The 27,198-nt window shown below is 45.5% G+C and overlaps 1 protein-coding gene across 2 annotated transcripts in view; it reads left to right on the forward strand.

Annotated features, from left to right (window-relative positions):
• Positions 1 to 27,198, forward strand: part of atp9b (ATPase phospholipid transporting 9B) — a gene marked incomplete at its 5' end in the record, with an annotated part of 77,986 nt that overhangs the window by 2,185 nt on the left and 48,603 nt on the right. For both annotated transcript variants that reach the window (XM_079259049.1, XM_079259050.1), the window contains 8 exons: positions 5,148 to 5,321; positions 10,118 to 10,268; positions 13,187 to 13,300; positions 15,272 to 15,380; positions 16,200 to 16,258; positions 21,873 to 21,924; positions 23,955 to 24,049; positions 24,730 to 24,810. In XM_079259049.1, coding sequence (XP_079115175.1) covers positions 5,148 to 5,321; positions 10,118 to 10,268; positions 13,187 to 13,300; positions 15,272 to 15,380; positions 16,200 to 16,258; positions 21,873 to 21,924; positions 23,955 to 24,049; positions 24,730 to 24,810 — 835 coding nt within the window. The remainder of the gene's footprint in view (positions 1 to 5,147; positions 5,322 to 10,117; positions 10,269 to 13,186; positions 13,301 to 15,271; positions 15,381 to 16,199; positions 16,259 to 21,872; positions 21,925 to 23,954; positions 24,050 to 24,729; positions 24,811 to 27,198) is intronic.

Here is a 27,198-nt window from a genome sequence, read left to right on the forward strand (position 1 = left end):
GCTGTTGACTAACTGCACCGGTGTAGCATTGCTAACCTTAGCCTAGCTGCTGGGCAACGTAGGTACATGTGTACGAATGTTTGTACTAGGGCTGTGACAATATGCTTTTGTCCAGATTCGATTCCGATTTTTTTGGGTGCAGATTCGATTTAAATTGTGAATTTCACAATTCTTTGATATTGCTAATTTTTGTAGATTAAAAGCAAATTAAAAAAAAAATGTTTAAAACCTTTTTTGTTTTTGCTCGTAATTTTTCTTGATTTCAATTCGGAAAAACAACTCAGTAGCCAGACCATCATTCTGCTGCTTCAATGCTCAAGATTACGAGTAAAAAGATCAATAAAAACAATAAAAAATGACCAAAGTTTTGGAATGATTATATTTATTTATTTGAAAAAAAATTTGAACAAAAAAATCGATTTTTGAAATTGTGAAGCAAACCCCAATTTTTCAATTAAATTTTCCCACCCTGAGTTTGTAACTGTAAAAATAGCATCACAGGGGGTAGAGGTGGGTTTACTCAATGCTGACTGAAACAGAAATGTGTATATCTGCCTATACCTGCGTATATTTGTGTATACCTGCGTATATCTGCCTATACCTGCGTATATTTGTGTATACCTGCGTATATGTGTGTATACCTGCGTATATGTGTGTATACCTGCGTATATCTGTGTATACCTGCGTATATCTGTGTATACCTGCGTATATTTGCGTATACCTGCGTATATTTGCGTATACCTGCGTATATTTGCGTATACCTGCGTATACCTGCGTATATCTGTGTATACCTGCGTATGTGTGTACCCACGTGTACCTGCGTATATCTGCGTATTCCTCTGTATACCTGCGTATATCTGCATAATACTGCGTATACCTGCGTATCCCTCTGTATACCTGCGTATATCTGCATATTACTGCGTATACCTCTGTATACCTGCGTATATCTGCATATTACTGCGTATATCTGCGTATCCCTCTGTATACCTGCGTATATCTGCATATTACTGCGTATACCTCTTTATACCTGCGTATATCTGCATATAACTGCGTATACCTCTGTATACCTGCGTATATCTGCATATTACTGCGTATATCTGCGTATCCCTCTGTATACATGTGTATATCTGCATATTACTGCGTATACCTCTGTATACCTGTGTATATCTGCATATTACTGTGTATACATACCTCTGTATACCTCTGTATACCCGCATATATCTGCATATTACTGCGTATATCTGCATATCCCTCTGTATACCTGTGTATATCTGCATATTACTGCGTATACCTGCGTATACCTCTGTATACCTGTGTATATCTGCATATTACTGCATATACCTCTGCATACCTCTGTATATCTGAATATTACTGTGTATACCTCTGTATACCTGCGTATATCTGCATATTAGTGCGTATACCTGAGTATCCCTCTGTATACGTGCGTATATCTGCATATTACTGCGTATACCTGCGTATATCTGCATATTACTGCATATACCTCTGCATACCTCTGTATATCTGAATATTACTGTGTATACCTCTGTATACCTGCGTATATCTGCATATTAGTGCGTATACCTGCGTATATCTGCATATTACTGCGTATACCTGCGTATACCTCTGTATACCTGTGTATATCTGCGTATTATGGCGTATATCTGCGTATCCCTCTGTATACCTGCGTATATCTGCATATTACTGCGTATACCTCTGTATATCTGCGTATATCTGCATATTACTGCGTATCCCTCGGTATACCTGCGTATATCTGCATATTACTGCGTATACCTCTGTATATCTGCGTATATCTGCATATTACTGCGTATCCCTCGGTATACCTGCGTATATCTGCATATTACTGCGTATATCTGCGTATCCCTCTGTATACCTCTGTATATCTGCATATTACTGCGTATACCTCTGTATACCTGCGTATATCTGCATATTACTGCGTATATCTGCGTATCCCTCTGTATACCTGCGTATATCTGAATATTACTGCGTATACCTGCGCATACCTCTGTATACCTGCGTATACCCACATATACCCTGGACTACACCACTGACTGCATCATAACATTAAAGCTCAAACTATTTCAAACGGCACCAGTCGTAGTTTAACTTTGTTTCCGAACAGGCGATGATAAATATACTAAACATTAGGCAGGAAAACAACCAAGTTCCTTTTGTAGATTCAGTTTACGCTGCCATGTTTCCACCAAAAACTAAACTTTTTTCTTTGCATATTTGGGGAAAAGTGTTTTTTTTTTTTTTTTCTTTAAACTGCGGAATGGCAACTATCCATGCTCGGAAAATGTAAACAGGACGATGTAGTGCTCATGCCAGGCCTCCAGGGGGCAGTACAACTTTAATGAAACACCCAGGTGTGTGCTGCATCCTCAAAACAGCACCGTTGCATGCTAACTGTTAGCTATCTGGCGCATGTAACCTGTACATCTTCGCCGACGGTGTAAACATTCTACCAGGTTTTGCTTCGTCAGACCGAATGAATTAAAAACACACAGCTGCATGAATGCGACACGCAGGTCCGCCATGTTGTTGTGCTTTTCGCAGGTTAAATGGGATCAGAAAGTTGTCGCTGTCGTCCTTCCAGTTTACACGGACAGGACTCGCCTTGCGTTGCAAGAACATTTCACTCCAGAGGCCGTTGGCAGTTTCACCCACCCAAAACTGTGTTACCATGGAAACGAGGGGTCAAATCGCAACACGGCTTTTCCGTTTTCTCCACGTTGTGGTAAACAGAGCCTATGACTAGCGCTGGGCAATTAATCTAATTTTAATCTCAGTACCATCTGGGTTTCCAACGATGATAAAAATAAAAGGGTGTGATTATTTTTCTCTCTGCAGTTTCCTCTCCTGCTGTCTTCAGCTGCTAATCGAGCGTCTCTGGCGTTGCAGCGCTGTGCTGTAAACTCCTCCCACAGCCGCTTTGCTTTCATTCAGACATTGTTGCCAACTTGGAGACTTCTTTTGTTAAAAGCGACAAATCTAGCAGCTTTTACTGGAGTTATTAGAGACTTTTCTGGTGTTTTGGCGACTGACTTGAAGGCACATATTGTTCTGCAGTTACTGTAAGGAATGAGCAGCGGGAGCCTCTCCCGTCCTAAAGCACTCCCAGGCGGCCAGTCTCAGTCGGCTCCGGCTGCAGGTCAATGTAGAATAACTGCAGTAGGTTGTGGAAGTTCACCTAAACATAGTTTATACCATTGTCACTGACAACTGGCTGCATTATTTTTGTATGAACGCACACGTAGTTCTACGAGTTAAATCACAGTAGTATCCCTCCGTCAGGGGACGTCACTGTAGCAACGCAATAATCAGCTGGTTCAGATTAGCTGTAGCCTGACAGCGGTTGTTTGGCATAAAAACTACATCCAGGCCAACATTAAATAGTTCTTATAATTTAGTGTATTTAGCTAATGTTGTAAAAAAAAGAAATACAAATTTGTTATAAAATGTTTCCTGTGAGGGACCATGGTAAAAGTGGATTAAACAACTCGTAACCGCTTGTTAGACGGTTATAATGCCCGACGCAGAGTCGAGAAAACCATGACGCGCAGTGTTGCTTAGTCCTTACTTATATCTGTTCAGTTTACATCAGTATTTGCACTTTGTCAAGACAAAGCTTCATGTTATTGGTTTGTTTTTCTCAAATTTGTGGAATCCTAAGGACATTGTTTAAAAGCCACGGTTTAATGTTAACTATATTCATGTTGTTAAAGATAAAAGGATAATCGTGTTAAATAATCGAGATCTCAATTTCAGTCAAAATAATTGTGAATATAATTTTTTCCATAATCGAGCAGCCCTACCTCTGCTATGGTAAAATCAGCTTCTCTCTCAGAAAAGAGATGTTTCTAACTAAAAACTCTGAGCGTTCCGTCACCATGGCCACGTTTACGAGTCTCCATTCCTCTTTTAATTCGAATAAAATCTAAATCTCCTTTCAAGAGATGAGAAATGACCATGCTAACACCTAATTCCCAACGAACCGGTTCATCCCTCCGTCATGTGAACGTTTATTCTGCTTGAAGTTGGTGGCTCATTCCCTCGTCCTGATGACGCACACGATCCTCGCCGTCTTCTGCCTCCCGTCTCCTGGACGACCAGGATGTAAAAGACTGCTGGCCGTGCAGGGGGGCGTGGCCTGTTGTCCTGATATGTTTTACACATTTTAGATGCTTTTGCAGCCTGGTAGAATAAAACTGAACACAGTATTTCTCAGGTTTGGCTCCGTGTGAAATGATGTGGAAATATACAGAAATATAAAGAAATTAACAAATAATTGCTCAAGTTCATAATTTAAAAAAAACATTTGTCATAATTTAACTCTTAAAAAATCTTTTTATGCTTTTATTTGCCTGATATGTCTTTTATTTGATGGTTTTTATTTATTTATTATTTATTTATGCCCATGTTCTATCAGACATGACATCTGGAGTTCATCCAGAGATCAAATTTAGAGACAAAATTAAATATTAGTATAGTAATATAGTATCATTTTATTTATCAGGTCGTCATTTTGTACAATTAGTAATTTTTATTTCCTGATTAATTTTCTTGTTTTTATGTATTTTTCTAGTTTCCACATTTCATCCATCGTTTTGTTTTCCTGTCCACAGTTTTTGTTACACTTTTATTTCTTCACAGAAATATTCATCTTTTCTCCACATTTTATTTCATTTTTACTGTAAACGCTTTTGTCTGTTTTGCCCCAAACTTGTTGATCATTCTTTTTTTTCTGCATATTTCTACATGTTGTTTATATTTTTATTAATGAACCAGTTTTACTATTTATTTTCTCCTTGAAATTTACTTTTATTTTGCTCCATTGATTCTGCTTTTTGGCCCTGCTGGTGTTCCATAGAGGCTGCTATAAACTACAGTTTAATCAGACTGAAGATGCATTTAAAGTGGAAGATTTTCATTCAAATCAATTGATTTAAAATCAAATGAATGACCCGTGGCATCTGTTTATGTTATGAGAAATGTTTTTAGCATCTTAAATCAGCTGACATTTCAGTAAAAGAAGCGTAAACATTTTAACGTCTTTGAAAGATCTTCAGTAGTTTTACTGACTGAAGTTTAGCATCTTTATCTCCTCGCTGTGTCTCCCGTTTCAGGTTCTCAGTAGAAGATGAGCCGTCCAACCTGGACGAGATGCCTCTGATGATGTCGGAGGAAGGCTTCGAGAATGACGAGAGCGACTACCAGACGTTACCCCGAGCCCGGGTCAACCAGAGACAGAGAGGCCTGGGCTGGTTCCTGTTCGGGAGCTGGAAGCTGCTGTGTGGCAGGTGATGACAGCTCGCCGGTTCCTTCTTGTGTTGTGGCGGCGGTGTAAATGCACATGTTGTGTACGATGTCAGTAAGCGTGCTTTCCACCATCAGCTTGGATTTGGAACGCTCCGGTAGCTGTGCATGAAGTGCAAAGAGCCGGCGCTTTCCTCGCTGCGCATCGTCTGTCCTCAGAGACTTTCAGGTCAAACGGAACCCCAGAAACAACTCATTTGTCTGGAAAGATGCTGCGTCCACACCAAAACACGTCTGAACAAATGTTTGTGTTGCTTGCCTGCAACCCAAACCCACGCAGGACTTTCAGAAGACTCATGCTGCTTCTCCATCTGAAGCTGCATATTGATCCCTCCCCCCCATCAGCCCCCCCGCACGCTAATGAACAAAATCGGATTTTTCACAGCTGACCAGTTTGATGCTTTCCAGTAATTTTCTGTGTGCATAGTGTGGGATTATAAAACACAAATAATTCACAGTGAATAAGCCCCGACTGTTCAAACGGCATATTATTTAAATAGCATTCATTTGCTCAAATAATCGCTCTTATGAATCTGGACCGGGGGCGCGCAGAGGTGGGCAACATGGAGGCCAATACAAACACCACGTCTCACCACAGCACGTTTATTTAGTTTCCTGCGTTGCCAGCTTGCTTAAAAAGTGGAAAAGCCAAGTCGCTCAGCATGACGGTGTACACTGACTCTGTCCCCCCCCCGTCAGGTGCCAGTTCAGGTCACGCTCACATCCGGCTGCTCTCATTGACAGTTCCCGCCACACTGTTTGTGTTTGATATCAGAGATGGCAGATAAGCCCCCATCGCAGTTATTAGCAGGGTGACACAAAGTCACAGACTTTTTAAACGGCAGAGGACTCCGGCTCTTCTTAAACTGGAAAACGTGGCGGAATAAATGGGCAGTCACAGTTCCTCGCAAAGGATACGGAAAAATAACTTTTTTTTTTTTTTTCCTTTTTTAATCTTAGTACCGAGTTGGACCCCCTGATAGTCCAAAGCTTAAAAAAAAAAAAAAAAAAAAGCAGCTTTAACTCTTAGTGAACAAGATCTTTGGAAACATTCCTCAGAGACTTTCTCCAAATTTTGATACAGAGGACCCTGCACAGCATGGGAATCTCCCGTTCCACCTCATCACCATGGGAATCTCCCGTTCCACCTCATCACCATGAGAATCTCCCGTTCCACCTCATCACCATGAGAATCTCCCGTTCCACCTCATCACCATGAGAATCTCCCGTTCCACCTCATCACCATGAGAATCTCCCGTTCCACCTCATCACCATGAGAATCTCCCGTTCCACCTCATCACCATGAGAATCTCCCGTTCCACCTCATCACCATGAGAATCTCCCGTTCCACCTCATCACCATGAGAATCTCCCGTTCCACCTCATCACGATGAGAATCTCCCGTTCCACCTCATCACCATGAGAATCTCCCGTTCCACCTCATCACCATGAGAATCTCCCGTTCCACCTCATCACCATGAGAATCTCCCGTTCCACCTCATCACGATGAGAATCTCCCGTTCCACCTCATCACGATGAGAATCTCCCGTTCCACCTCATCACGATGAGAATCTCCCGTTCCACCTCATCACGATGAGAATCTCCCGTTCCACCTCATCACCATGAGAATCTCCCGTTCCACCTCATCACCATGAGAATCTCCCGTTCCACCTCATCACGATGAGAATCTCCCGTTCCACCTCATCACCATGAGAATCTCCCGTTCCACCTAATCACCATGAGAATCTCCCGTTCCACCTCATCACCATGAGAATCTCCCGTTCCACCTCATCACCATGAGAATCTCCCGTTCCACCTCATCACCATGAGAATCTCCCGTTCCACCTCATCACCATGAGAATCTCCCGTTCCACCTCATCACCATGAGAATCTCCCGTTCCACCTCATCACGATGAGAATCTCCCGTTCCACCTCATCACCATGAGAATCTCCCGTTCCACCTCATCACCATGAGAATCTCCCGTTCCACCTCATCACGATGAGAATCTCCCGTTCCACCTCATCACGATGAGAATCTCCCGTTCCACCTCATCACCATGAGAATCTCCCGTTCCACCTCATCACCATGAGAATCTCCCGTTCCACCTCATCACCATGAGAATCTCCCGTTCCACCTCATCACGATGAGAATCTCCCGTTCCACCTCATCACGATGAGAATCTCCCGTTCCACCTCATCATGATGAGAATCTCCCGTTCTACCTCATCACCATGAGAATCTCCCGTTCTACCTCATCACCATGAGAATCTCCCGTTCTACCTCATCACCATGAGAATCTCCCGTTCCACCTCATCACCATGAGAATCTCCCGTTCCACCTCATCACGATGAGAATCTCCCGTTCCACCTCATCACGATGAGAATCTCCCGTTCCACCTCATCACCATGAGAATCTCCCGTTCCACCTCATCACCATGAGAATCTCCCGTTCCACCTCATCACCATGAGAATCTCCCGTTCCACCTAATCACCATGAGAATCTCCCGTTCCACCACATCACCATGAGAATCTCCCGTTCCACCTCATCACGATGAGAATCTCCCGTTCCACCTCATCACCATGAGAATCTCCCGTTCCACCTCATCACGATGAGAATCTCCCGTTCCACCTCATCACGATGAGAATCTCCCGTTCCACCTCATCACGATGAGAATCTCCCGTTCCACCTCATCACGATGAGAATCTCCCGTTCCACCTCATCACGATGAGAATCTCCCGTTCTACCTCATCACGATGAGAATCTCCCGTTCCACCTCATCACCATGAGAATCTCCCGTTCCACCTAATCACCATGAGAATCTCCCGTTCCACCTCATCACCATGAGAATCTCCCGTTCCACCTCATCACCATGAGAATCTCCCGTTCCACCTAATCACCATGAGAATCTCCCGTTCCACCTCATCACCATGAGAATCTCCCGTTCCACCTCATCACCATGAGAATCTCCCGTTCCACCTCATCACCATGAGAATCTCCCGTTCCACCTCATCACCATGAGAATCTCCCGTTCCACCTCATCACCATGAGAATCTCCCGTTCCACCTCATCACCATGAGAATCTCCCGTTCCACCTCATCACCATGAGAATCTCCCGTTCCACCTCATCACCATGAGAATCTCCCGTTCCACCTCATCACCATGAGAATCTCCCGTTCCACCTCATCACCATGAGAATCTCCCGTTCCACCTCATCACCATGAGAATCTCCCGTTCCACCTCATCACCATGAGAATCTCCCGTTCCACCTCATCACCATGAGAATCTCCCGTTCCACCTCATCACCATGAGAATCTCCCGTTCCACCTCATCACCATGAGAATCTCCCGTTCCACCCCATCACCATGAGAATCTCCCGTTCCACCCCATCACCATGAGAATCTCCCGTTCCACCCCATCACCATGAGAATCTCCCGTTCCACCCCATCACCATGAGAATCTCCCGTTCCACCCCATCACCATGAGAATCTCCCGTTCCACCTCATCACCATGAGAATCTCCCGTTCCACCTCATCACCATGAGAATCTCCCGTTCCACCTCATCACCATGAGAATCTCCCGTTCCACCTCATCACCATGAGAATCTCCCGTTCCACCTCATCACCATGAGAATCTCCCGTTCCACCTCATCACCATGAGAATCTCCCGTTCCACCTCATCACCATGAGAATCTCCCGTTCCACCCCATCACCATGAGAATCTCCCGTTCCACCCCATCACCATGAGAATCTCCCGTTCCACCCCATCACCATGAGAATCTCCCGTTCCACCCCATCACCATGAGAATCTCCCGTTCCACCCCATCACCATGAGAATCTCCCGTTCCACCTCATCACCATGAGAATCTCCCGTTCCACCTCATCACCATGAGAATCTCCCGTTCCACCTCATCACCATGAGAATCTCCCGTTCCACCTCATCACCATGAGAATCTCCCGTTCCACCTCATCACCATGAGAATCTCCCGTTCCACCTCATCACCATGAGAATCTCCCGTTCCACCCCATCACCATGAGAATCTCCCGTTCCACCCCATCACCATGAGAATCTCCCGTTCCACCTCATCACCATGAGAATCTCCCGTTCCACCCCATCACCATGAGAATCTCCCGTTCCACCTCATCACCATGAGAATCTCCCGTTCCACCTCATCACCATGAGAATCTCCCGTTCCACCCCATCACCATGAGAATCTCCCGTTCCACCCCATCACCATGAGAATCTCCCGTTCCACCTCATCACCATGAGAATCTCCCGTTCCACCTCATCACCATGAGAATCTCCCGTTCCACCTCATCACCATGAGAATCTCCCGTTCCACCTCATCACCATGAGAATCTCCCGTTCCACCTCATCACCATGAGAATCTCCCGTTCCACCTCATCACCATGAGAATCTCCCGTTCCACCTCATCATGATGAGAATCTCCCGTTCCACCACATCACCATGAGAATCTCCCAGTTCCTTTACCAAGATTCAGGACACTTGGAGCAGAACCAGAGGGGGAGGAGCCAAGATATGAGGAGGAGCCAATATAGGGGGAGGGGCCAGGACAGGTGTCACTTTCACATCAAGCCAGCTCCCCAACATGACCTACCCCGGCTTTACTGGTTGCTGTAGAGTTGCCTTGGCTGGTTCTGTGAACCCACCAGTCACTTACATGTAGAAAATAAGTGAACCCAGACGTTAAACTCCTGAAGTTTAACTCGGTTTTATGAATAAGATGAGTTAATCTGAGCCTTTATTTCTGTTTCTACTTGAAGCTGCTGCGACTGTCTGGCTCATATCTGTTGGAGGAAGAAGGAGCTGAAGGCCAGGACCGTTTGGCTCGGCTGCCCGGAGAAATGTGAAGAAAAGTACCCAAAGAACGCCATCAAAAACCAGAAGTACAACTTCTTCACCTTTGTGCCTGGGGTAAGTTCATCTTGTGGGCGGCAGACAATCATGAGGAGCACCTAGAAGAAAACAGATGTCGAAAACAAACAGTGTTGAGAACATTTAACTGGACGTAAGCTTTGCTAATTCACTCCAAACCGAAAAGTTCAGATAGCTAAAAGGGACTTTGTGTAAGAATTACTCCCATCTGACGGTGAAATCATGTGTCGAATTCCAACATCTCATCTTTTCTAGCATTGGTGGCAAAAAGCCTTGACAACGCTGATGGAAGCATGCTGTCCCATGTCTCTGATGGAGACGTTCCACATTTCAGAAACAAGCTGGATCACATCATTAGTCCGGTTACACCCAGTTCTCCTGCTGGTGGAACTTCTTCTGACTTGGTTTTTAGGAGCTTCCATAGACGCGGTATATGCCGGCGTAGATACCAGATCTGTTCAGGGTCCTGCACCTGCTGCTGATTGGCTGGATGTTGGCACGATGCTGATTGGTCCTCACAACTTACGGAAGATTTTCAGCAAAGCGGGATCGTAGGAAAATTTCATTTCCAAACACAAAACCAAGAAAAAAGTGATCTCACTAGAACATATCCAGGATGATGAAGGGTTTTTAAAAAAAAAAATAAAAAAAAAGTAAGAAGTCGAGTTATTAGAATAAGATAACTCACATTATGCTCATTAAGGTCTTCATCTTACGTTTAAATTCAAAAGGGCTTTATAGTTGTGTGGAAAACCATTCAGGTTGGCAGAAATACGTGAAATAAAAGCAGAAAAATCTCCGAGTGGATCTGCTTCTAACGAAACGGAGCATAATGTAGTAAGACGTCATCAGCAGGCGCGACATGAGCAGATCTGGGACCTCCACTGGCTTTTAGTAGCGGTAAAGTTGGGCTAACAGCTGCTGGGAAGGCTTTACAAGCTGCGTTTGCTGGACAAAAAACGGCTTTTACCTTCACTTTGACAGCTGCTGGAAGCCCGTAAACATCCACCGTACCAACGAGGTTTTAGCAGGATCTACTGTTGCGCTGCTGATGCTAACGAGCAACACTGTCTAACAAAACCATTGACTGTATATAGAAGTGGGCGGAGCCTCCGTGACGTCACCCGTAGGTTTCTGAAGAGCTGAATTGATGCTCGGTGGGCGGTTCCTACCGTCGCCATCTTGGCAGGGGCATGCGTGTCGTCTCACCCGGAAAATACAAATATGGGCAAAGAGGTGGAGCTGAGAGGGGGGCTGTGAGCGTCATGGCGGATGATTGACATCGAGCGAACTCCGAGCTTTCTGTAGCTAAGAGCTAACTGAGCTAACCCGGAGATAACAGGAGTTAACCAGCTAACGGAGGTAAGCGGGCTAAAGCTAAGTCACGTTGTTAACTGGCTAAAAACCGCGGTTGTTCTACGTTCTTCTGACTTGAAGCGTGAGATCGTACCTGTCAATCAAAAGGACACGCCCCTAAATATGCCAAACTTCAAGATTAAATTACTTTTAAACGGGCGAGTTAGAAAAAAATTCACTCCCCCCACAGTTGTCATGAAGGTAAAATGGATTTTATAACCAGGCTATAAACATGTTTATTTCTGCTGTAAACATGTTTATTTCTGCTGTAAACATGTTTATTTCTGTTGTGAAGTATGTGTTTTTAACATGGGAGTCTATGGAGATTTGCTGTTTTGCAGCCCCTAGTGGACGAAGGGGGAACTGTAGGTAGTGGCACTTCTGCGTCGACTTCCTTTTTAACCGCCAGAGGTTGCTGATTGAACAAAACGCAGCGAAACCAGTTAGCTTCAGGCTAATTTGGGCAGCACAGTTGACCTACTGGTGGAGGAGAAAGCTCCTTCCACCGGGGGAAGGCTCGCCGTGTTGATGCTTTGGTCACGCGGCCTCTTCCTAAACAGCAACTGAACATCACTGTGTGCTGGCTGGTAGAAAAACATTGGTGCTATTTGTCCCTCACCAGCTGCTGTAGTTTCAGGATGGCTGACTGTCACTGCTCTTCGCTACCAGCGTTAAGTCGTAATACACCAATAGCACATAAAGTGTTACAGAATGTCCCTTTAAAACATGCCACACAGCGTTTATCCTAATAAAATATAATGCAAGATAATAGTTTTTTTTATCCGATTAAAAACTCGTCTTTTCATGACAGTTGCTCCAGGTTTTCACCTGCTTTCATTCAGATATTGTTCCTACGGTACGATTAAGTCCTTGCGAAGGTTTCCCAGATGTTTGCTGAATTTGCCTGAACTGGTTCTGCGTTTATATATTTAGTGTGTTTCCATAACGGAGAAGGTTTGATGCAGGTGTGGCGTTAACGCCTCTTCCTCCTCTACGTGTTCCACGTATGTAACGTGCTGCCGCTGCATTCGGCGGATCTACCTGTTAACTGTCATTAAGTCAGGAGTTTACTCTGACGGCGACGTCGGCGATCCATCAGAGTTATTTATTAAAAAGCAAATGCTTCCATGATTAAGAGGCTTGGGCCATTAAATGTCAACTGTCTATTAGAGACGTAGATATTCCCATCGACGGCCAACCAAACGCCTCCGTTTTTCTCCTCCACTTTGAATTATTAAATACACACAAATTGAGTTTAGCAGGATGCATTTTTCCCTAAAGGTCAGGAGGGTTCATTAACTGCAGAGCGTCGTCCATTGATCCCATCGTCTGTGATAATCTGCGACTGCACGCCACGCGCTCATTATTGCAAACATTATTCAAAATTTGACCTTAGACGGGAGGAGTTATAACGTCTTCCTGCTGATGGATTGCCCATTAGCAGAGATCCACAGGTAAGTCCGCCGCGTCCGCATGAGCAGAAACTTCCTGAAACGCAAAGCTCTGCAGATTTAGTTGTTACCGTGGTAACAAGCTGAAGGATGATCCTGCAGAGTTGACCAGTGACGTGAAATCTGTTTCCTGCTTCTGTTTCCTCTCAGGTCCTCTACCAGCAGTTCAAGTTCTTCCTCAACCTCTACTTCCTGGTCGTGGCGTGTTCCCAGTTCGTACCGTCGCTGAAAATTGGCTATTTGTACACATACTGGGCTCCACTGGTAAGTAAACCCACTACGCACTTTTAATAGGTTTTATATTTTATTTTTAGTCGTTTTTTGTACTGTTTTAGTAGTAAAGAGGGAAAAAAACAGCTCTGATATGACATTTTAGAACATTTAGAAGTGAGATTTTTATGGACATGAGAACAGACGAAACCTGGACCAGACTTGCAGGATATGGAAGCTGTTTGATGCCAAAATAAGATGCACGTAACGGAAAACAAGTCCTACGCTACAAGAGTAACGGTGTGTTTACACCAGACGCGTTTTTGGCTCTCAAAACGCTGAACGCTTGACGCTGCTCACTAAACACTCCTGCCGTGTTTGCCGCTTGTCAGGAGCGAGCGGCAAACGCAAACAAAGCGTTCCGACGTATCCTGCTACGTTGCCAAATCAGTAACATTCAGCTTCTTAGCAAGGAATGGTTATCCTACATATTGTACGGATTAACGGCGTTCTTATGCAACAGTATATGGTGAAAACACAATAATGCCTCCAGAATGTGGACGTTTCTTTTTCATTATATATACGGAGCTACTGACGGAGCCGATCTTTGGCGGAGTTCGGTGCAGCTGAAATCAGCCAGAACTGGCAACTCTGACAGGGTCAGTTAGGGCCGTTAGGTCAGCAGAGTTTCTGCAAGCAGCCTGCAGCTCTTGTTTGTGGAGAGAACTGCAGCGTTGAGGATCATTATGACTTGTTTAGATGCATTTTCAGAAAGCCAGCGGCTGCTTCACGAGCCGCAAGGCAAGAGTCAGAGGACGTCTCAGCCCCGTGTCTGGGTTCACCGGATAAATCTCCCAGGAGCTGCGAGCTGGTCGCTCTGATTGGTTGACGCTCCGCGTCAAGCGTCACGCCGCCGTGGCAAACCCTGACAACACGCCACGAGAAACCTGACGCTCTTGACGCTCAAAACGTGTCTGGTGTGAATACACCGTTAGACACATGAAACATGATTTATAAACTGTACTATAAATGTTGTCTCAGTCCAGGTTGGAGGAGAAAAAATTTTTTCTCTCGATTCCAGAAAAAATATGAAAATAACTTGAAAAATGTGTTGGATTTCTTTATGGTTCGACGTGAATAAAAGACGTTGGAAGAAAATTAGTATGCTTACTAGGGGTGGAAAATTGGATCCAAAAATGGAGTGTCAGGATTTTTTGCTTCACAATTTTAATTTTTTTTTTTGTTGTTAAAAAATCAATTTTTTAAAATAAAAATAATCCATAATAAAATTTTTGTAATTTTTATTGTTTTTATTGATCTTTTTACTTCTTTGAAATCAAGAAAAATGACAAGCAAAACAAAGTTTTGTGCAATTTTTTTGTTTTTAGTTGACAAAAATCAGCAATATGGAGGAATTGTGAGAATAGCAATTTAAATCAAATCGGCACCCAACAAATCGGAATCAAATCGGGACGAATAGCATATCGCCACAGCTCTACTCCGTACCTGAATGAACGGATTTAAAAGTACGAAGTAGCCACGGAGTGAGAAAACAAGACGAACAGGGAAAATAAATGCATTGAAAACTGATTTAGCTACGATGGCACGTCCTGGTTAAAGGGTTAAACGACAACGTGATGGCAGTCGCCCACCTTTAGTGTAGCTTCCCATTTTCCCCTAATATCTATTAAATTGTTCTGTTCTAGGTGGTATATGTTTTCAGAACGCTTGGCCAATGGGAGGGAAATCGGCAAAACAGAAGGGGTCCCGGGATATCGCCCTGGGGCACCCCTGCAGTAATGGGGGAGGGGCTGGACCTGAATGCCTTTACCTGAGAGAAAAGTGGAGCAACCAGCTTTGTGTTAATCTGATGTTTATCTACATCAGTCAGCAGTACGTTCATCCTCAGGTTGACTTTTATTGTGAAAGGAGGATCTAAGTGGAAGAAGTGCTGTTTCTCCAGTCCCGGTCCTGGATCGCCGGCGTCTCTTAAGCTGACTGATCTGCTCTTTTTTTTCCACCCAGGGTTTTGTGTTGGCCGTGACGATGGTGCGTGAAGCTGTGGACGAGGTGCGACGCTGTCAGCGGGACAAAGAGATGAACTCTCAGCTCTACAGCAAGCTCACAGTGAGAGGTCCGTGATTGGACGTCCTCCCTCTGCAGCAGCTCTCCGGATCGTCCCGATGTGACGTTTCCGATCAGGTTGCAGCTGTGTTTGTGCTGCAGAGGAGACGAGTCGTAGCGCCTTTGCAGCGGTTAGAGCTGATAGTGATGCTTTGTGTGGCTGTTTCTGCCTCTGACCAGAGGATTACATGATGGTGCTGAAGGTAATCGATCTGTTAGAGGACGGCAGGAAGAGGGAACAATTACAGAAAGCCGATTGTGGTTTTTAGAGTCGGTTTTCAGTCGATCAATACCTGGATTGTGTTTCACAGCACATTAAAAGTTCTTTCAGCTTCATTTTCTGTGAAAACTCTAATTTAAACCAGACTAAAGACCCATATTTTACCCCAGTGTGAAATAAATGTCTCTTCTTTTGTCTCTTGTTTTATGCACATTTATTATTAATGTTTTGTTATCTCTGGTTGACTTTAGTTATGTGCTTAGTTTAAAAAACCTTTTCTCTCAGTTGTCACAGTTCTGATTTCACTATTTTATATTTTAAAATTTAGGTTTATTTTTTGAGTTTGCTTAGTATTTAGGTTTTTAATTGTTTTGTTAGATTAAAGTTTTAATTATTTAATATTTTTGTTTTTCATTGTTTTAGGTTTCTTTTTTACTTTAAAGTTTTATCTAAACCTTTTGTTTTCCAGCATTTTCATGTGAAAACTGTGTGTTGTTTTTTTTTAGATTTTTAATTATTGCTGTTATAATGCAAAGCATTTTGTGCTGTTTTTTGGTGTGAAAAGTGCTGTATAAATTTATTTATCCATGTTTTTTTTTCATCTTACAGGTAAAATTCAAGTAAAAAGTTCAGATATACAAGTTGGAGACCTGATCATTGTGGAGAAGGTAAACATGTCCATCACTTTCCTGCTGACATTTTCTGCACGTTACAGATGTTTATCATATTTATTTAAAGTAAATTCTCCTCTCGTCCTGGTTGTTTCACTTTCCCTACAACTATAAGAGAAGAAGCTTTTATTTAAATTATACTGGTTATATTTAACCACTAATTGTTCTCCTTAAGACTGGACCACATCCGGCAGACAAACATGTCAGGAGATGCAGAATCTACTAGAACCGAGTTCAGAAGTGTTTAACACCGCGATAAAAAGGAAGGATGGAGGGGAAGCGTCGTCTTCCAGGAGGAAATGTGGTGGAAAATGTTCAACGTTTGGTGGAACCAAATGGAAGAAAACCAGCAGTAGAACTCAGGAGCAGGTTTCAGTTCCACATGAAGAATGTGAAGGAAGTGAAGGGACGGAACAGCTGGGGAGCCAGAAGAAGAAGAACCGGGGAGTCCAGATCCATATGGTTCCAGGTCTGACGGGTCCAGATCCACCCTGTTCCAGACTCGTCATGTGGTCTGACGGGTCCAGATCCACCCTGTTCCAGACTCATCATGTGGTCTAATGGGTCCAGATCCACCCTGTTCCAGACTCGTCATGTAGTCTGACGGGTCCAGATCCACCCTGTTCCAGACTCGTCATGTGGTCTGACGGGTCCAGATCCACCCTGTTCCAGACTCATCATGTGGTCTAATGGGTCCAGATCCACCCTGTTCCAGACTCATCATGTGGTCTGACAGGTCCAGATCCATCCTGTTCCAGACTCGTCATGTGGTCTGACGGGTCCAGATCCATCCTGTTCCAGACTCATCATGTGGTCTGACGGGTCCAGATCCACCCTGTTCCAGACTCATCATGTGGTCTAATGGGTCCAGATCCACCCTGTTCCAGACTCATCATGTGGTCTGACGGGTCCAGATCCACCCTGTTCCAGACTCATCATGTGGTCTAATGGGTCCAGATCCACCCTGTTCCAGACTCGTCATGTGGTCTGACGGGTCCAGATCCATCCTGTTCCAGACTCATCATGTGGTCTGACGGGTCCAGATCCATCCTGTTCCAGACTCGTCATGTGGTCTGACGGGTCCAGATCCACCCTGTTCCAGACTCGTCATGTGGTCTGACGGGTCCAGATCCACCCTGTTCCAGACTCATCATGTGGTCTGACGGGTCCAGATCCATCCTGTTCCAGACTCATCATGTGGTCTGACGGGTCCAGATCCATCCTGTTCCAGACTCATCATGTGGTCTGATGGGTCCAGATCCACCCTGTTCCAGACTCATCATGTGGTCTGACGGGTCCAGATCCATCCTGTTCCAGACTCATCATGTGGTCTGACGGGTCCAGATCCATCCTGTTCCAGACTCGTCATGTGGTCTGACGGGTCCAGATCCACCCTGTTCCAGACTCGTCATGTAGTCTGACGGGTCCAGATCCACCCTGTTCCAGACTCGTCATGTGGTCTGACTGGTCCAGATCCACCCTGTTCCAGACTCATCATGTGGTCTGACGGGTCCAGATCCACCCTGTTCCAGACTCATCATGTGGTCTGACTGGTCCAGATCCATCCTGTTCCAGACTCGTCATGTGGTCTGACTGGTCCAGATCCACCCTGTTCCAGACTCGTCATGTGGTCTGACGGGTCCAGATCCACCCTGTTCCAGACTCATCATGTGGTCTGACTGGTCCAGATCCACCCTGTTCCAGACTCATCATGTGGTCTGACGGGTCCAGATCCACCCTGTTCCAGACTCATCATGTGGTCTGACTGGTCCAGATCCATCCTGTTCCAGACTCAGCATGTGGTCTGACGGGTCCAGATCCACCCTGTTCCAGACTCATCATGTGGTCTAATGGGTCCAGATCCACCCTGTTCCAGACTCGTCATGTGGTCTGACGGGTCCAGATCCACCCTGTTCCAGACTCATCATGTGGTCTAATGGGTCCAGATCCACCCTGTTCCAGACTCATCATGTGGTCTGATGGGTCCAGATCCACCCTGTTCCAGACTGATGTGGTCTGACGGGTCCAGATCCATCCTGTTCCAGACTCATCATGTGGTCTGACGGGTCCAGATCCACCCTGGAGCATCAGGGGAAGCTCTGGGGTGTCCATGGAGGACATTGGGGATGTGCTGGAGGTGCAGCTCTCCAATCACTGGACGTAAATAAATCTGCTGACACTGAAGAAGCTTCTAGAAACAGGAGGTGCGTTTCTATTCCACCTAGAGTTGCGCAAAAACTAAATATTGCAACAAAAAAAATGCGAATGAAAACACGTATATTTATTTAAAAAAAAAAAAAAGACTCAAATATCGCTAAAAGGTTTTTGCGCTCTCATGTGGTTTTTCAGTCGTTTCGATATAGAAATATATTACAAAACATGTACGTGTCCCTGTACAAAATGTGGTTGGTCCGGTGACCAGATAATTTCCCGTAAAGATGGCGGGGTGTTTAACAACCAGCGAATTTTAGAAAAGCTTTGAAAAGCCGTAGCAAATTCTCTGCAGAAAACCCCAAAATAATACTACGCGATTCTCGCAAAATCTCGTCACCCAAATGAGATTTTATGAGAACTGAAGCTTATGCTCCAAACACTTAAGTGGAAACGCCCACAAACCGCAAACGTTGTCGGAACTTACAAAAATCGCTTTTATTTTGGAAAAGAAAAAAATCAGCGGGTGGCGACTTGGTTCGACCTCGGGGCGTGTCATGCTTAGCCAGAGGCAAGACCGTTAAAAGTACCGAACATCGGACGCTGCAGTGTCACACTGCGAGACCTGAACCTGGTTTCCAGGGGGATCTGGTTGGTTCTGGATCTGGGATCAGAAGGTAGACCTGAACCTGGTCACCTGGGGGATCGAGTTGGTTCTGGATCTGGGATCAGAAGGTAGACCTGAACCTGGTCACCTGGGGGATCGAGTTGGTTCTGGATCTGGGATCAGAAGGTAGACCTGAACCTGGTCACCTGGGGATCTGGTTGGTTCTGGATCTGGGATCAGAAGGTAGACCTGAACCTGGTTTCCAGGGGGATCTGGTTGGTTCTGGATCTGGGATCAGAAGGAAGACTTGAACCTGGTTTCCAGGTAGATCTGGTTGGTTCTGGATCTGGGAACAGAAGGTAGACCTGAACCTGGTCACCTGGGGGATCTGGTTGGTTCTGGATCTGGGATCAGAAGGAAGACTTGAACCTGGTTTCCAGGTAGATCTGGGTGGTTCTGGATCTGGGATCAGAAGGTAGACCTGAACCTGGTTTCCAGGGGGATCTGGTTGGTTCTGGATCTGGGATCAGAAGGTAGACCTGAACCTGGTTTCCAGGGGGATCTGGTTGGTTCTGGATCTGGGATCAGAAGGAAGACTTGAACCTGGTTTCCAGGGGGATCTGGTTGGTTCTGGATCTGGGAACCGAAGGTAGACCTGAACCTGGTTTCCAGGGGGATCTGGTTGGTTCTGGATCTGGGATCAGAAGGAAGACTTGAACCTGGTTTCCAGGGGGATCTGGTTGATTCTGGATCTGGGAACAGAAGGTAGACCTGAACCTGGTCACCTGGGGATCTGGTTGGTTCTGGATCTGGGATCAGAAGGTAGACCTGAACCTGGTTTCCAGGGGGATCTGGTTGGTTCTGGATCTGGGAACAGAAGGTAGACCTGAACCTGGTCACCTGGGGATCTGGTTGGTTCTGGATCTGGGATCAGAAGGAAGACTTGAACCTGGTTTCCAGGGGGATCTGGTTGGTTCTGGATCTGGGATCAGAAGGTAGACCTGAACCTGGTTTCCAGGGGGATCTGGTTGGTTCTGGATCTGGGAACAGAAGGTAGACCTGAACCTGGTCACCTGGGGATCTGGTTGGTTCTGGATCTGGGATCAGAAGGAAGACTTGAACCTGGTTTCCAGGGGGATCTGGTTGGTTCTGGATCTGGGAACCGAAGGTAGACCTGAACCTGGTCACCTGGGGATCTGGTTGGTTCTGGATCTGGGAACCGAAGGTAGACCTGAACCTGGTTTCCAGGGGGATCTGGTTGGTTCTGGATCTGGGATCAGAAGGTAGACCTGAACCTGGTTTCCAGGGGGATCTGGTTGGTTCTGGATCTGGGAACCGAAGGTAGACCTGAACCTGGTTTCCAGGGGGATCTGGTTGGTTCTGGATCTGGGAACAGAAGGTAGACCTGAACCTGGTTTCCAGGGGGATCTGGTTGGTTCTGGATCTGGGAACAGAAGGTAGACCTGAATCTGGTTTCCAGGGGGATCTGGTTGGTTCTGGATCTGGGAACCGAAGGTAGACCTGACCCTGGTTTCCAGGGGGATCTGGTTGGTTCTGGATCTGGGATCAGAAGGTAGACCTGAACCTGGTTTCCAGGGGGATCTGGTTGGTTCTGGATCTGGGATCAGAAGGTAGACCTGAACCTGGTTTCCAGGGGGATCTGGTTGGTTCTGGATCTGGGAACAGAAGGTAGACCTGAACCTGGTCACATGGGGGATCGAGTTGGTTCTGGATCTGGGAACAGAAGGTAGACCTGAACCTGGTTTCCAGGGGGATCTGGTTGGTTCTGGATCTGGGAACAGAAGGTAGACCTGAACCTGGTTTCCAGGGGGATCTGGTTGGTTCTGGATCTGGGAACCGAAGGTAGACCTGACCCTGGTTTCCAGGGGGATCTGGTTGGTTCTGGATCTGGGATCAGAAGGTAGACCTGAACCTGGTTTCCAGGGGGATCTGGTTGGTTCTGGATCTGGGAACAGAAGGTAGACCTGAACCTGGTTTCCAGGGGGATCTGGTTGGTTCTGGATCTGGGAACAGAAGGTAGACCTGAACCTGGTTTCCAGGGGGATCTGGTTGGTTCTGGATCTGGGAACAGAAGGTAGACCTGAACCTGGTCACATGGGGGATCTGGTTGGTTCTGGATCTGGGAACCGAAGGTAGACCTGAACCTGGTTTCCAGGGGGATCTGGTTGGTTCTGGATCTGGGAACCGAAGGTAGACCTGAACCTGGTTTCCAGGGGATCTGGTTGGTTCTGGAAGTGATGTTGGTGATGTAGATCTGTGTGTCATCAGCGTAACTGTGGGGAGGATTTAACAGTTTTTGTGTGAGAGGGAGCCCATGATGGTAACAACCCCCCAGCTGCAGCCTGGGGAATGGGGCGGGGCTGGAGGTCCAATGGGCGGAGTTGTATGACAAATGGGCGTGGTTATGGTTCGGGTTCGGGTTAATCCAATCAGAATATTGACGGGACATCCAGCCCCGCCTCATTCTCCAGGCTGCAGCAAAGACCGTCTCCATGATGGCGCCTTGAGGAACTCCAGTGGTCATTTTAGTTCTCAGATCTAAGCTCCGCCCCTGACGGTTTAGCAGACTCGGCGGTCCAGACCTGCTGTGTTAATGGTCCGTAGGCTTGTACTCAGACACTGGAAAACTAAACGGTATGGAATAACCAATGCAGGCAGGAGAGGATTAAAAAATCCAACTATAAATGCTAACAGATTTCTGTCCCATTTTATTAATTGAAAACTGAATAAAAACCAGAATTTAAAAGAATAAATGTGGAATTTAAAGCTTTGCAGCTTCTCTAAGTGCTCCTGGCACTTTTCATTCCCGTCTTTCCGTTTGTGTTCCTGTAGAACCAGCGGGTTCCTGCTGACATGATTTTCCTGAGAACGTCGGAGAAAACTGGTGAGTTCCTCCTGCAGATCGATGCGCTGCGTCACATGACTCTCTTCTCAGGAAACCTTCCCAGGACGTCATTTCCATCAATCTTTATTTTGTCAATATTGTCCACAGGGAGGTGTTGACGTCTTTGTCTCCTCCAAACCTTTTTTTCTTCCCCTCATGTGAGGAGCTGAGCTGCCTCTGCCGTGGAAGGAAAGCATGAATCATCCTCCTTGTCTTGATGTTCTCCATCATACTTAACCCTCCTGGGATGCTTTATCGTTGACCTTTGACCTCTGTGTCAGATAGCTGCTCTCATCCATCAGTTGTTTCATATGTAATATCACCACAGATCAATACAGCCGCTCAGAGTTTATCAGGCTGCCACACGCTTTGCTTTGCGGTCCGAATTAAACACTGAGGCTGCCGGGTAAACGACTGGATGCTGTAAATATCTGAATGTTAAAGGGAGGAAGATATTTTTAATATTTACATATTTTGAAACGTTTTTATTGTTTATGGTTCTGGGATCTGGTAATATGCAAATGAGCCCCGCCTCCTGTGTTTATTCACTACAGTCGTGTTTGTTTGGAAGCCAGAACCGTTTGAGCATTTCTTACGGATGTCCAAAGTTTCCGGAGCAGTAAGCTGTTACCATGGAAACATGGAAATGAGATGTATGTTTTTATATTTGTAAAAGTGTAATTGTGAGGTTTTCCTCCACCGAAGCAGCTGGTTTTACTGCTGATCTGACTGCTTTAGGTTCAGGCGGCTGATTAGCTAATGCTAAAGCTTGTTCCATCCTCCACGAGAAGCAAGAACAAGAAAAAGCTTCTTGTTCGTCGGGTCCATCCATCCTCCAGGAGAAGCAGGTCTGCAGCGGGGAGGGGTCACTGCGGGGGGCGATGTCTGCTTTATGTGCCATGAACCCGGTTGTTTCCTCCAGCAGGTTGTGTTTTTACCGCCGTCTTTGTGTTCAAGATAACTCAAAAGGTTATGGACGGATTTTTATCAACATTTCAGGAGTTGTTGGAAATGTGAAAATGACGAACTGAATAAATTCTGGAGGTGATCCGGATCACCGTTTGGATCCAGGAATGTTTTAAAAGGATTCTTTAACATCGTGCTTGGCGGAGGTTTCCGCTCTCCGAGTTTCTAGTTTCATATTTAACCAGCAACTTCGTCCGCGGCGGGGCGGGTCGTGCACGGGGCGGGGCGGGTCGTGCACGGGGCGGGGCGGGTCGTGCACGCAGCCGGGTCCGAGTGTTTTAATGTAAAAATGTTGGTACTTTCTCACCACCTTGATCAGCTGTTTTATCAAAACAATCTGTTTTATCTGCAACAGTAAAAACGCGGAAGCAGCAACTCCGCTTCCTGCTTTCTCCGTGTTAACCACGCCCACCTCACACGTCCGACCAATCACACGATACTTCTTGGAGCCGCGCAAGAAAAAAGTTCTGCAGCCCGATGTGTCGAGAACTGTCTTCAAACACGAACAAAATGACATAATTTCCTTCTCGGAGCTTCGAGAACAAGAACGAAGTTCTGGCTTCTGGTGGAGGATGGAACAAGCTTCAGACCGCAGGCTCTTACATTAGCTGCTAACGCTAAGACGAGGTCCCAGATATGTGAATTTTATCATCATATCGGGCTGTGACGATATGCTTTTGTCCCGGTTCGGTTCCGATTTTTTGGGTGCCATAAAATATTTATCTGAGAATGTCTTTTATATTCAAGAAAACTTTGGGTAACACAAAAACCTGTAAATAATCCGCTGCTGAGTGGTAATACCCACCCTGAGTAACGTGGAGTAAGGCGAAAGAGAGACGTTTTCCCTGCAGGACCCACATCCACGGCAGCTTTAGCTAACTTTGCTCCGATGTTAACTCAGATGTGAGTGAATGTCTCTGCTTAGTGAAGGTTGGAACATAAACACCCTGCTTGTAACTACTGTGTTTAAATCGTGTGAAGTCGTATTATAACGTCTTTTAAATGAGTTCCTGTCCTCAGCGATGTGATGAAGAGGTGAAGAGGCTTAACTTTCTGTTTTTCAGGCGCATGTTTCATCAGGACGGATCAGCTGGATGGAGAAACCGACTGGAAGCTGAAAGTCGCCGTCGGCTGCACACAGCGACTACCAGCCGTGGGGGTAAGTTACGATTCGGTGAATCTCTGGTATCAGATGTACTGAAAGCAACATCACATGTATGTGTTGCCATGGAAACCAAAGGGGACGAATCCCCTCAGGCTAGGTAGTCCAACACCGAAGGAAGAGTGAACGTAGATAACCTGGAAACTCTGAAGAGACTAGAAAGGGAGCTGCACAGTAGATGGTCGGTGCCGGCATTAATATGTCAGGCTGCTTTCTCGTGGGCAACAACTCCGCTAACCTGCTCTACACTGCCACCACTGGTCTCTAAAGGTACTGCACCTTTAGCTCCTTCAGGCCTCGAAAAACAACCAATTTATGCGGATTGACATGTCAGATTTGGCGTCTATGTTTTAGCTAGCTGCTTGTTTCCTCTCTCCTGAAACGGCACGCGTGATGGACGGGAAATTTAGCATCTGTTTGACAGATGAGAGAAACCAAACTACGAAGAAAATCCCACGTAAAACAATTATTTCTTCTACTCCAATTCTACACTTTGTACGTAAAACTTCTCAGGACGTATGATGGATATTTAATAAGTCGCCCCTCTTTACGACCTACTATACACACTGAACGGCTCGTAGCACTAAAAATGGAAAAACAACAACTAAACGCGAAGAAAATATCGGATTGAACGTGATGATGATGATGATGATGAAGACCTGTCCTTCTCTTCTCAGGACCTGTTCTCCATCCGAGCCTACGTCTACGCCCAGAAGCCTCAGCTGGACATCCACAGCTTCGAGGGGAACTTCACCAGGGTACCGTTCCTGTTCCCTCCCAGTAAAACAAGCGATGTGTGGACCAGTTGCTGCGTCTGCATCTGGACACGTTGTCTTGTCCGGCGGGCAGGTTCTGCAGCGCTGGGTCTCTTCGTCCCTCCTGCTTGTTGCTCAGAGGTTTTTTATTAATAGCAGATTAGTGCAGCCCCCACAGAGAGGAGGGCTGCAGCACAAAGGGCAGCTTTGTGGTCCGTCTTCACTCTTGGCCACACACCAGGCTTAGTGAGCGAGCACTTCCTGCGCTCATTCATCCTCCTTCCTTTGCAAAGCTTTCAGTCTGAGCAGGATGGGAACGAAGGCGAGTTCCCACAGATCTGCAGCACATCAACTCACCTATTTATGAGGCTTTCTCTCCATGTGGAGACGGATACGGCGGCTTTGTTGCCGCGGTCCGCAGTGAGATGCTGCGCAGTGATGAACATGGCCGCGCCATGCCAATGTCAGAGCGGTCAAGCATTTATTTTTCATGATTGACAGGATGTGGCTGCTTAGGTATCATAATTATCATATCAGGCCGGCAACTTGAGCTGAAACCGGAGCCTGGACTCCCGACTGAGGCCATTTTCAGCGTTTGTGTTGAAAAGAGGCTGAAACGAGAGGCTCTCCGGGGCTTTGTATCACCCAATCTCATTTAGGTTTCACTCCCTGAACTGTTCTAATGAAGAGCCTCTATCGCCACGCCGAATCTGCGGAGTGTGTGGACAAGGCAGAGAGCGTACCGCCACACACACCTCTGCTCCGCTATCAGCTGATCAGACTCGTTTTTGGCCTCCATCAGGATTTACTGCTCTTTGTGTCGTTACAGGACAGAACGTCCACGCTAAAGACTGGATGTTCCAGAGCTTCACGTTGTGAAATTATCACAATTTATGTGAAATTATCACAATTTATTATCCAAAAAAAGTATTTTTTTAACCCTTGAAATTCCAGTTTAAGTGCGTAAATTTGCTGTTTTTATGTGTGAACGAAATGTTATTTTTTTCACATACATGTTGATATGGTGAGGATTTTATTTAAAGATAAAATCAAACATATAGTACTTTTCTTTACTTTATTTTTCCAGGGTTGGATTTATAGTTGTCTGACTTTTCAGCTCTTTAGAGGACAGAAAAGTTTTTCCTAAAAAAACTCCAATAAAAACACAATATTTCTGAATTTTTATCTCAAATCCTTGAATCATTTAATCAGCTCATTTTCTGAAAGAAATTAAATATAATTATTGTTTTAACCCTTTTAAATGTGAGTTTAATTACATTATTTTACCGTTTTTATGTTGAAAGAAAAAAAAAGTCATGTTGGGAATAGACAGTTAAGACTGAACTGATTTCCCAAACATGCATTTTATTTTTTTTAATGAAAACAATGTAACTTAAAATAATTAGGTATTTAAATGGTAAAAGTTAAAATGAAATATGTGTTTGATTAGAAATGAATGCGACTGAAAGGTTTGAACACATTAAAGTTATTTGGTTCCTCCACCTCTAAAAGTTTCTTACATTAACGTGTGAAAATGATGAAAGCCAAACGATGGACGGCAGCTGAGCAATGAGCCGTAACAAGAACACAAACAGCCTTTGGACAATCAACATTTTCATTTAACAGAATGGAATAAACTTCTGCAGAGCTGAAATTATGTAGAAATATTCTGAACAGAAACAAAACAACATCTGTCAAACACACAGATGTGTCGGCACTAATCATTCTGTGTCCGTTGTAGTGTTGTAGTGCACGTCACAGCGGGCGGGGGTCTGACGGAGCTGTTACTGTACACACATGCACTTCTTACCGGAGTAATCTTACTGTTTTATTATGAAATGTTGAACTTTTTTATCCTTTCTAATAGTCTTGTGTTTAATTCATGTCTCTGTGTGTGCGTGTGTGTGTGTGCGTGCGTGCGTGTTGTTAGTCCAGAGACTCCAGATGGAAATTAGTTCTGAGAGCTAAAATCTGGTCCGAGACATATTTTCTTTATGATTAATGCTGATTCACATCGTCCCTCTATAATAAACTCATTCATTCATTTTCTGAACCACTTAATCCAGTTCAGGGTCGCGGGGAAGCTGGAGCCTATCCCAGCCGGCTTTGGGCGACAGGCAGGGGACACCCTGGACAGCTCGCCAGTCCATCGCAGTCTATAATAAACTAAATCTAAATATATAGATATTTTCCATCCGGCTGAGTCCAGTTGAGGCTGGCGGGCAGCTGGAGTCCCAGCAGGCAGGGACACCTGGACAGGGACAGGGACACCTGGACAGGGACACCTGGACAGGGACACCTGGACAGGGACAGGGACACCTGGACAGGGACAGGGACACCTGGGCAGGGACAGGGACACCTGGGCAGGGACACCTGGGCAGGGACACCTGG

This window comes from Telmatherina bonti (genome assembly GCF_933228915.1).
Source record: "Telmatherina bonti genome assembly, chromosome: 19".
In the NCBI taxonomy this organism is placed as follows: Eukaryota; Metazoa; Chordata; class Actinopteri; order Atheriniformes; family Telmatherinidae; genus Telmatherina; species Telmatherina bonti.